Here is an 11,078-nt window from a genome sequence, read left to right on the forward strand (position 1 = left end):
ATTAAAAAAAATACTTTTGATCATCTGGTTCAAACCACTTATTTTACAGACCCAGAAACTGAGCTCAGAAAGATCAGTCTAGGTGGACAGACATCGGAAGTGACAGAGCCAAGACTAGACTGTGAAGCCTCCCGCCTCCTCGTCTTACGTACAAGAAGATTTTTTAAAAGAAAGAAAAAAGGTTTATAAACATCCAACATTACCTGAAAAAGAACGGAGGTAAAGAAGGCAGAACTACAGTCATAGTTTAGTTCTGATAACCTAAAAAGGGTTGCTTTAAAGCTTTTCTTTACCTGACGCCAATCCTGTTAGCGTTACTACCAGCCATCCCGACCATGCGTCGTACAAGCTTTTTGTCATTTCCCATGCTGATTCTTTCTTTTTGCTGTTGATCTGAAATTAGAAATGTTTATGCTTCATTTTTCAAACTATGAATAGAAGCCACAATTCTAGAGTCTCACAATTTCTCTCAAACACCATACATGGGACAGTCCTTTCTGAATGAAATAATGAGAAAGGTGAGTTTTGGGCAGAACCACTGTCAGACAGTTGCTATAGCAATCCACATGGCAAGCGTTCACCCAGAGATCTGCATTTTTAACAAGAATTTCGGGGGGTCTGAGTGCGAGGAGTCCACAAACCGTATAAAGTCTGATCTAGATTATTTTTAAATGAGTTCAATTCAATGAACTCTAGCTGACACACCTAAGTAATATTAATAAAAATGAGACAATATGACTTGAAATGTCTGTCATTCTCTGGTCCTATCAATCGACGGGATTACAATATTCCTGAAGAGGTAAGAGCAGTGAGGGCCAGAAAGAACCATGCCCTTAAATGTAGTGTGGGGCAGCTATGTGAATAAAGGGACTCTGGAAGTCACAAGGCTACTGGAAATACGCAGGTATGGAGAGCTTCAATCCCACTAGAAGGCTTCAGGGGCTCTCTTTCATCGCTGTGTGACGCAGAAGAAAGGTATCTTCTGCTGAATGTAGTGAAGGAGCTGAGGAGATTACCAGCAAGTTAGTAGATCTGATTTCCAAATTTCACCTACTAAGACACAAAAGGGCAAGTCTCGCCTCTTAGTAAGAATGCACTTCTAAATCTGTCCCTAACTAGCCCAAATCTCTTCTGTTCTTCTAGAATTGCTGCTTTAAAAGCCACATTCTCAGTCTAGAACTTCAGCGTTCAACCGTTTGTCCCGCAGGAGAGCTACACCTGAAATTCAATGCCCTGGTCTATTTCAAGCCCCAGTCCATTTTCAGCCTCAAGGCTCCATTAAAAAGACCCAGTAAGTTCTAAGCTGAATGATACTCCAAGCAACCAAACACAGTTACCAGCCACTCTTTAGGAATGAAGATAATTCTCTCAAAATAATCACTAACCCCCATGTAGCTTTTTCTCAGTAAGGACAGCTGTCACGTTTAATAAAATATAAAGTCACTTTCAACCTGAGTCACTACAGTTCTTATTCTATCACTGCTTGCACAGGAGCTCAGACAGGCACTTTACAAACATGCTCGATACCTACTGCACACCAAATGCACAAACAGGTTCACCGTACTACTGTTCCTAACAAAATCTGGCAATCACCTAAGTGTTCATCAACACAGTACTGGGAAATAAATTGTAGTACATCTACGTAATAAACTCTACAGCCATTAAAAAATAATGAGACAGACACAGTATTATGCAAGAAAAAGGTAAGGTGGCTAAAAGTGTGTATAGCATGCTACCCATTATATAAAAAAAGACAGGAATATAAATATGCCTTCACATGTGAAATGCAAACATTCACTTAAATTTATGTTAACATCTAACATATTTGATGACCCGAGGTCAGTAGCAGAAACATATTATTAAATGATCCAATTATGCACTGTATTTCAAAAAAATTACTGACAACACTTACCCGTCTATGCCTTTCTCGGTCTTTACATTTCTCTCGCACCCAATCAATAGTGTGGAAATCATCATATGTACCAACCCCTGGAATTGGTTCATCTAAAAGATCCAGTAAGTGCGTAGAGCTGTTAATGCTGCCTCCATTTGTCATTGTATAATGAGTTCCTACAGAGCAGAGAAGGAAAGAGAAGTACGTTGTATCAAAGCAATGGCTGGCTAGGTAACCTTCTTAGAAGTTCATTGGTAAGTCATACAGAAATGGTACCTCTTGAAATAATTTCAGTATATAGAGGAAAGTGTTAAGAAAAATTATCCAAAACTTGGAAATACGGCAAAAAGATTATGGCATGTCCTTTTAAAGTCATACCAAGTATCAACAACAAGCCTGCCTGAGGGCCATTTGATGCTCCAGCAAAAGAGAACTTGGACTTACTATTCACTACCGATTAGAACATAAGCCCCCAAAATCCGTTGCAGTTAAGTCGATTCTGACTCACAGCAAGCACCCTACAGAACAAACCAGAACTGCCCCATAGGGTTTCCAAGCCTGTAAATCTTTATTTAAGAAGACTGCCACATCTTTCTCCCACAGAGCAGCTGGTGGGTTCGAACTGCCGACCTTTTGGTTAGCAGCCAAGTGCATAACCACTGTGCCACCCAGGCTCCTCAAGTTGGGGTTACCCAACCCAACTTATATTTTAAAACCAAGTTCCGGTACTGAAGCATTATCAAATGATTTTAGTCATGCTGTTGTCGTTAGCTGCTGTCAAGGCAGCCCCAAGTCATGGCGACCCCATGCAAAATGCAAAGAAACACTGCACAGTTCTGCATCATCCCCATGATAGGCTACAGATCAGGCCATGGTGATCCACAGGGTTCTCCTTCGGCTGATTGTCAGAAGTAGATCACCGGGCCTTTCTTCCTAGTCCATATAAGTTTAGAAGCTCCACTGAAACCTGTTCAGTATCATAGCAACACGCATGCCTCCAATGACAGACAGGTGGTGGCTGTGCATGAAGTGCATTGGTCGGAAATTAAACCCAGGTCTCCAGCATGGAAGGTGAGAATTCTACCACTGTCTACCAATGTCTCATTTAGTCATTGTCATGGATTGAACTGTATCCCCAAAAAGTATGTGTCAACTTGGCTGAGCCATGATTCCCAGTGTTGTGTGGTTGTCCTCCATTTTGTGATCTGATATGATTATCCTATGTGTTATAAATCTTAACCTCTATAATGTTAATGAGGCAGGATTAGAGGCAGCTATGTTAATGAAGCAGGATGCAATCTACAGGATTAGGCTGTATCTTGAATCAATCTCTTCTGAGATATAAAAGAAAGAAGCAAGCAGAGAGGAGTGGGACCTCATACCACCAAGAATGAAGAACTGAGAGCAGAGCACGTCCTTTGGACCTGGAGTCTCTGAGCCGAGAAACTCCTAGACCCAGGGGAAGACTGATGACAAGGACCTTCTCCCAGAACCAACAGAGACAGAAAGGCTTCCCCAGGAGCTAATGCCCTGAATTTCGACTTCTAACCTCGTAGACTGTGAGAGAATAAATTTCTGTTTGTTAAAGGCATCTACTTGTGGTATTTCCGGTACAGCAGCACTAGATAACTAAGACAGTCATGTTACCTACATTTGTTATAAGGAAATCTTTGGACAGTAGTGTCTGAAACTACATGGATTAATCTAAGAAAATTTCCTAAAGAATATGAATCTTGAATTGTAATTTGAAATAATTAGGCTATGATTTCACAATGAGATATTACAGTTACCCGTTCTATCTTAGATATGCTTACACCTATTTCTGAAAAAAGGAACATATGATGTGAATGATGTCTGTGAAAGATAGTTTATACTACTATTAGAAAAAGAGTCTGGAGAAAAAAGGCCAGCTAAGAAATATCTGTTAATCCAAGAGTGGCTATTATAGGACTTGAGTCTTACTTTCACTGCTAGAAGAAAAGATTGATACAACCATTTTGATGGGTGATTTAGAAAAATCTACCAAAATATAAAACAATCCAGAATTTCTATTTTTGGTAATTGTTTCTATAAGAGCATAAAGACTTAAATGAATTATATATATCTATGCAAGGGAATACAATGCAGCAGTTAAAAACAATGAGGCAGATCAATGTATAGTGATATAGAAAGTCAGCTAACAATATATTTTGCAGTTAAAAAAAAAGGTTAGTTGCAGATCATCATGTTTAATATTTTTGTAAAATTTTTGTTTGAAAATTATGCTTATCTGTGTATTTATATATACAGAGAAAACAGTATGAACAGATATGTGATAATATATTAACAATGCGTACCCTCTAGGGTGTAGAATTGTTGGAAAAAGCAGAGAATAACTTTCATTTTCTACTTTACGCTTACAGATTGATATACAATCAGTTTTCATTATTTGGGGTAGTTATAAAAAATCAGCCAATGACCAAAACTAGAAGTTTCCTGAATACAATCAAACACTTCGAGGGACAGAGTAGCAGGAGTGGGGGTCTGGGGACAATGCTTTCAGAGGACATCTAGGTCAACTGGCATAACAAAGTTTGTTAAGAAAATGTTCTGTATCCCACTTTGTTAAGTGGCGTCTGGGGTCTTCAAAGTTTGCAAGCGGCAATCTAAGATGCATCAATTGGTCCCAACCACCTGGAGCAAAGGAAAATGAAGAACACCAAAGACACAAGGCAAGTATTAGCCCAGGAGAGACCAGAAGAACTAGACGGTGCCCGGCTACCACCAATGACTGCCCTGACAGGGAACACAACAGAGAGTCCTTGATTGAGAAGAAGAAAAGTGGGGTGCAGAACTCAAATTCTAGTAAAAACACCAGACTTAATGTTCTGAGACTGGAGGAACCCCAGAAAGCATGGCCCTCGGACTCTCTATCAGCCCAGAACAAAAACAATTTCCAAGGCCAACTCTTCAGACAAAGATTGGACTGAACTGTGGGACATAAAATGATACTTGTGAAGAGTGTGGTTCTTAGCTCAAGTAGATACATGAAACTAAATGGGCAGCTCCTGTCCGGAGGCAAAATGAGAAGGCAGAGAGGGTTAGGAGCTGGTTGAATGGACAAGGGAAATCAGCGGTGGAAAGAGGAGTGTGTTGTCACAGTATAGGGAGAGCAATTAGGGTCATGTAACAATGTATGTATAAATTTTTGTATGAGAGACTAACTTGAAATGTAAACTTTCACTTAAAGTACACCAATAAACAACAACAAAAATCAATAAAAAAGAAGTGTCCATCAGAAGGGGAGGGAGTGTAAAAAAAAAATCAGCCAATGAAAACCCTATGGCTCACAATGGTCTGATCTGGTTGCGCACTGGGTGGCCAGGAGGCGCGGAGACTTGACAGCAGCTAATAACAACGACAAACATTACAAAGTTGCTGTGAACGCTGAATTAGCAAACACTGAGCCATCTCCCCGAGGGGAAACGCAGGGTTAGTTTTTGGGGAGTCTCTCATCACAAAAAGACACGCTGTGATAAGAGACTCCCAGAAACCTAACCCTGCGTTTCCCCAACATGTTCGTCAACCGAGCAATACGTAATCTTTTAAGTGTGTTTCTGTTTAAAGACACCTGATTGAACACATATTTCTTACAAATAATTAGTCACATGCAGTGTTTCTAATAATAAAACACTCCCAAGAAGCGTCTAACACTTTCCTGACCCTGAGCCACGGGACTATAAAGTTCTCTGGCTTGTAGTCTCACGATGCTGTCCACTATGCTTTTTTTCTTTTTTAATCAATCATCTCATGATTTTATAAATTTAGGCCCTTTTCCATTGCTTCATCATGCACTACAGATGTTGCTTTAGCATTTTTTGGAATTGGCCAGTCCTCCTCCTTTTTCTGGATGTAGCGTATTATTGATTCATTACCACTGAACTCACGACTAACAGCACTATAACTCACGCCTCAACAGAGCTTACATAACACATGTATTTTCCCCAAAAGGCACATTATGGTCTTCCTGTGCCTAAAGGTGGCACTAAACAGACTGCGAGAAGGACGTGTTTATCGCATGAAAGCTGAAACAAAAAGGCAGGGCGTAGCTCTGCTCAGCAAAACTGGGAACACGAACATCAACTGAGTCAAAGTTTCAGGCCCTCTGTGCGTGTTCCCGAGTAACAGTAAAAATGCACGGAATATTGATTTTGAGGTTACCAATCAATTTTAGTTAGTAGGTAAATTCACGCATATGGACTCCACAAATAATGAGAATCAACTGCGCATTTCACAGTGAAAATTACTTTTCTAAACAAACATACATAATATATTTTAGTAGTTACTGGAATAAACTGTGAAAATACGGAAATTCTAACAGAGCTAACCATTACATAAGTGATGAAAGCGACAAAGTAGCCCCAAAGACCCAGATTCTGGTCTGCATAGCTATTTAACTTTGGACAAGTCATCCTCACTTATCAAATATATGGCAACAACATCCTTGAAAACTATGATACTTACTACAGCTTATAATAACAATGTACAAAGAAGCATTTGAAATTTTTCCAAAGCACTGAAAACTTTAAAAACCTTGTACATAAATTCAAATAGATGATTTTATTATATATGATTACAAGTTACATCCTCAAATTATTTAGTAGTAATATAGATTTTATGCCAAAAATAGTAATCTAGAGATTATTTAGGAACTGTATAATTTTAATGAAAATGTGTGTAATCATTTGATATAGAATATAAGGAGTAACACTCCTTAAATAAAGCACAAGAAAAAAACCAAACCAAACCAAACCCGCTGCCCTTGAGTCGATTCCCTATGACTTGTAAGGAATGAAGCAAAATTCCCAGACCACTTCCGTAGTCTTTCAGACTGCCTAAACGGACTCATCCCTTTTTATCTGCAGATACAGAAACAATCTAGTATGTGGCAAAGTCAGAATCTGAATTTTCCCCTAACTACTATAAACACTGTCTAGACTATAGCAGAGATAATCTTAAATCATTTCAGGAGAGGGGAGGGCGGGGGGGACACAAAGAAGAGCCACCATTCTAATACTAAGGACTAATTTTATTATTATTAAGATACAGACTAAATAAACTATACTGTAGGTTACAGGCTCTGTTTCTTGATAATTCAAAGAAGCAATAGAAACAAGATATTAATATAAAAAACCAAACCAAACCCATTGCCGTCGAGTCCATTCCGACTCATAGCGGCCCTGTAGGACAGAGCAAAACCGCCCCATAGGGTTTCCAAGGAGTGCCTGGTGGATTCGAACTGCCGACCTTTTGGTTAGCAGCTGAACTCTTAACCGCTACACCACTAGGGCTTCCAGACATTAATACAGAAGGGGTTGATTTTTTAAGCAATGTAATAAATAGTGACCGCAATAAGCCCTGGTGGCATAAGAGGTAAGCACTCGACTGCCGTCAGAGAGGCTGGCGGTGACTCACGGCGACCACGTGCACAAGGGAACAGAAAGCTGCCTGGTACTGCACCATCCCCACGATCCACAGTGGACTGGAACATTGTGATCCGCAGGGTTTTCTCTGGCTGATTTTCAGAAGTAGATCACGAGGCCCTTCTTCCTAGTCCATCTTAATCTGGAAGCTCCTTCAAACCTGTGTAGCATCGTAGCAACAAGCCAAGCTCCCACCGAGGGGTGTGTGGTGGCTGCACACGAGGCGCATCGTCAGGAATCGAACTCGGGTCTCCCCCACGGAAGGCAAGAATTCTACCACTGAACCACCAACGCCCCCGATGAGAAATCAAAACGTCCTTTGTGTTGTTAAGCCCGTCGGCGTTGGATTTTCTGTCACTTGCATTCTATTGACCATAACAGAGACAGGCAAACCTCCTCCTCAGTTCTGAAGCAAAGACTATTTGGAGTTAACTTTGCATGTTTGCTGAGGTGAAGACAAAGAACTCTCTCCAAAGAGTAAAAAGGACTTGATATAAGGAGGCAACGGACCCATCAGAGATGCCGAGGAGTATGAACGAAGGGAGTTACATAAATGAACAGAATAAACTAAAATTGGGAAATTCAGGAAAAGGCCACCAAACTAAACCACAATGTGGTATATTATCTTAGCTAGAATGAATAAGTTTTTAATAGTTCTTTTGTGAGAAAGAATAAGAAATTATCATCAGAATGAACCCCACTGTATAGAATACATAAACCACTGTAGGCATTTCTATTTGAAACTTCTATTAAAGTTATAATTTTCAAAAAAAAAAGAAAGGTTGGCAGTTCGAACTCGCCCAGCGGCTCCACGGGAGGATGTGGCAATCTGCTCCGTGAAGATTACTGCCGAGAAAACCCTACTCTGTCACGTGGGGTCATTACGAGTTGAAAATCGACTCAATGGCACACAACCACAATGACAATATTGTACTAATAAATGTAAGTCTATCTGCTTCCACCAGGTAGAAGAGAGGGCTCACTCACCTCACTGTTTCAAACATCTGAATGTCTGCCTTGGGAAGGGGTGAAGCTTCTAAGAGGGTAGGAGTATATTGATTTCAGTGTTTTGGCAGAAACATTCCAGAAATAAATAACCTACCTTTCTCTGCCACGGATCTGAAGGCCCAACCCCTGCAAGGGACCATGTTCACTTACAGGAAACACACATTCTACACCGTACACTTGAAACTTTAAGTACCGGCAGGTCTTTCTTCCTCCCTCTATTTTGATTTTATTCAGTAATTTAACTTTGTAAAAGCTAACTGGAAGGCCGTAACTTTTTTTTTTTTTAAGAAAATGCACTTGAGGAATAAACACAATATGGGCATTTACGTATCTTGACAAATCTGGGAATCTCTGACTCTGCTTTCCAAATCATAATATTAAAACTGGTAATTTAAGAAATGTTTTCTTTCAGAGGAAAAATTAAGAGTCTCTTACGGCCTCGTGGTAGGATGTACAGCGCTTGTGTGGTATTCCAGCCAAAATGCATACACTGAATCTCACCATAAGGAAAAACCAACGAACTTGTACAGACCAAAGTGCTATAAAATAAACAGCTTGTGTTCTTAAAAAATGCCAAGGCCATGGGAGACAAAGAATGACAGGGAAACTGTCCTACACGCAAGGAAACTGAGACATGACAACTAAATGCAACACGTACTCCTGGACTGGATCCTGGACGAGGAAAAAAAATGTTCTACTTTTGTACTAAAAGATATTAGTAGGACAACTGGCAAAATCTGAAAACAGACTTTAAGGTTAGATAACAGTACTCTAACCTGTTGCCGTCCAGTTGATTCCGACTCATAGGGCCCCTACAGGACAGAGCAGAACTGTCCCGGAGGGTTTCCAAGGAGCAGCTGGTGGATTCGAACTGCCGACCTTTTGGTCAGCAGCCGAACTCTTAACGAGCTCTTAACAGTACTACATCAATGCCAATTTCCTGATTCTGAAAACTGTATTGTGCCTGTAAGAGTCACTATGAGTAGGAATTCGACTCTACGGCAAAGGGTTATTGTGGCTATGTATGAAAATGTTCTTTTTTTAAGGATATACATACACCTATACATACCTATTTAGGGGTTAAAGTGTATTATGTCTGCATCTTACTGTTAACAGAGCTCAGGAAAAAAAATGTGATGTATATATGCACCATATATATATAATGCTATATATTACATATATAATAGCATATATATCGTATGCATGAGACAGAACAAGAAAGACAGAATGAACCAAGGTGTAGAATGCTAACATCTGGGGGCTCTAGATGAAGAATATATGAGATTCTTTAAACTATTTTTTCAACTACTATAAATCTGAAATTATTTTTAAATGTTTTGTAAAAGCCTACTACGAAATATATTACAAACTTGCAATTTTTTCCCCTTACGCTGCCTTTATCTGGGTAGAGTTGAAAGACATGAACTACTGATCTTAATGGTTACTCTTTTATGCAAGAAATAAAAAACGAAATTTCCATATCTCTTTACATGCATTCATAGTAAGTCACCAGCTCCATGATAAGAATTTTAAGCTGTCTGGACCACAAAGATAATAAGTAAACTAAATATGCTGTATCTCTAATGCCTCCCACAGACCTGTGGGCTAGGAGGAAGAAAAGCAGACTACTATTCTCATTCAGGAGAGGTAGAGAACATACACATTAGCCATGCGTCTTGTCTTCAGTAACTTTCAAATAATTACTACGTAGGAACTACTGCAGCATCTAAGCTACAAAATCATATAATTTACAGTATTTTGAAAACCGGAAACGAACATTTTACACATTTACTTTAGTTTGTGACAGTTCACGTACTTTTTTTAAATTGTACTTTAGGTGAAGGTTTACAGAGCAAATTAGTTTCTCCTTAAACAACGAATACATCTATTGTTTTGTAACACTGGCCGCCAACCCTGCAACGTGTCAACCCTCCCCTTCTCGACCTTGGGGTCCCCAGTTCCATTCATCCAGCTTTCCTGTCCCCTCCTGCCTTCTCCTCCTTGGCCCTGGGCTGGTGTGCCCGTTTAGTCTCATATACATGGTTGAATTCTGTGTATTGCTCTTTGTTTTATGGGCCTGTCTAATCTTTAGCTGAAGGGTGAACCTCAGGAGCGACTTCAGTACTGAGTTAAAAGGGTGTCTGGGGGCCATACTCTGTCAGACCAGTAAGTCTGGTCTTTTTTTGTGAGTTAGAATTTTGTCCTACATTTTTCTCCGGCTCTGTCTGGGACCCTCTGCTGTGATCCCTGTCAGAGCAGTCAGTGGTGGTAGCCAGGCACCGTCTACTTGTGTGGACTCAGTCTGGTGGAGGCCGTGGTCGTCGTGGTCCATTAGTTACATACTTTCTTTTATAGGCATTACCTTCATTCTGCCAAACATGGAAATCTGAGCCGTACAAAGAAGGGGGAGAAAAGGAAAGAAATCCTATCCAACTCCAGACTGGGTAAGGAACACTACATTTCTTCTGTGATCACAGAAATGCCTGCATATCCTCCAAGTGCCTACATTAGGAGTAATTTTTTTTTTTTTTAAATTGTACTTCAGGTGAAGGCTTACAGAACGAATAGTTTCTCATGAAACAGTAGTACACATATTGTTTTAGGACATTGGTTAACAACCCCACAACATGTCAACCCTCTCCCTTCTCAAATGTTTTTTTTTTTTTTTGGTGAAAATATACATAGCCAAAGATACACCATTTCAAAAATTTCTA

At 39.9% G+C, this 11,078-nt stretch overlaps 1 protein-coding gene across 12 annotated transcripts in view; it reads right to left on the reverse strand.

Annotated features, from left to right (window-relative positions):
* The window catches only part of CLCN3 (chloride voltage-gated channel 3), a 91,332-nt gene that overhangs the window by 26,539 nt on the left and 53,715 nt on the right, over nt 1–11,078 (reverse strand). For all 12 annotated transcript variants that reach the window (XM_023742841.1, XM_023742835.1, XM_023742840.1 and 9 more), the window contains 2 exons: nt 1,913–2,070; nt 294–393 (listed from right to left, as the gene is read on the reverse strand). In XM_023742841.1, coding sequence (XP_023598609.1) covers nt 294–393; nt 1,913–2,056 — 244 coding nt within the window. In that variant the 5' untranslated portion in view covers nt 2,057–2,070. The remainder of the gene's footprint in view (nt 1–293; nt 394–1,912; nt 2,071–11,078) is intronic.

This window comes from Trichechus manatus, unplaced genomic scaffold, assembly GCF_000243295.1.
Source record: "Trichechus manatus latirostris isolate Lorelei unplaced genomic scaffold, TriManLat1.0 scaffold00220, whole genome shotgun sequence".
NCBI lineage: Eukaryota > Metazoa > Chordata > Mammalia > Sirenia > Trichechidae > Trichechus > Trichechus manatus.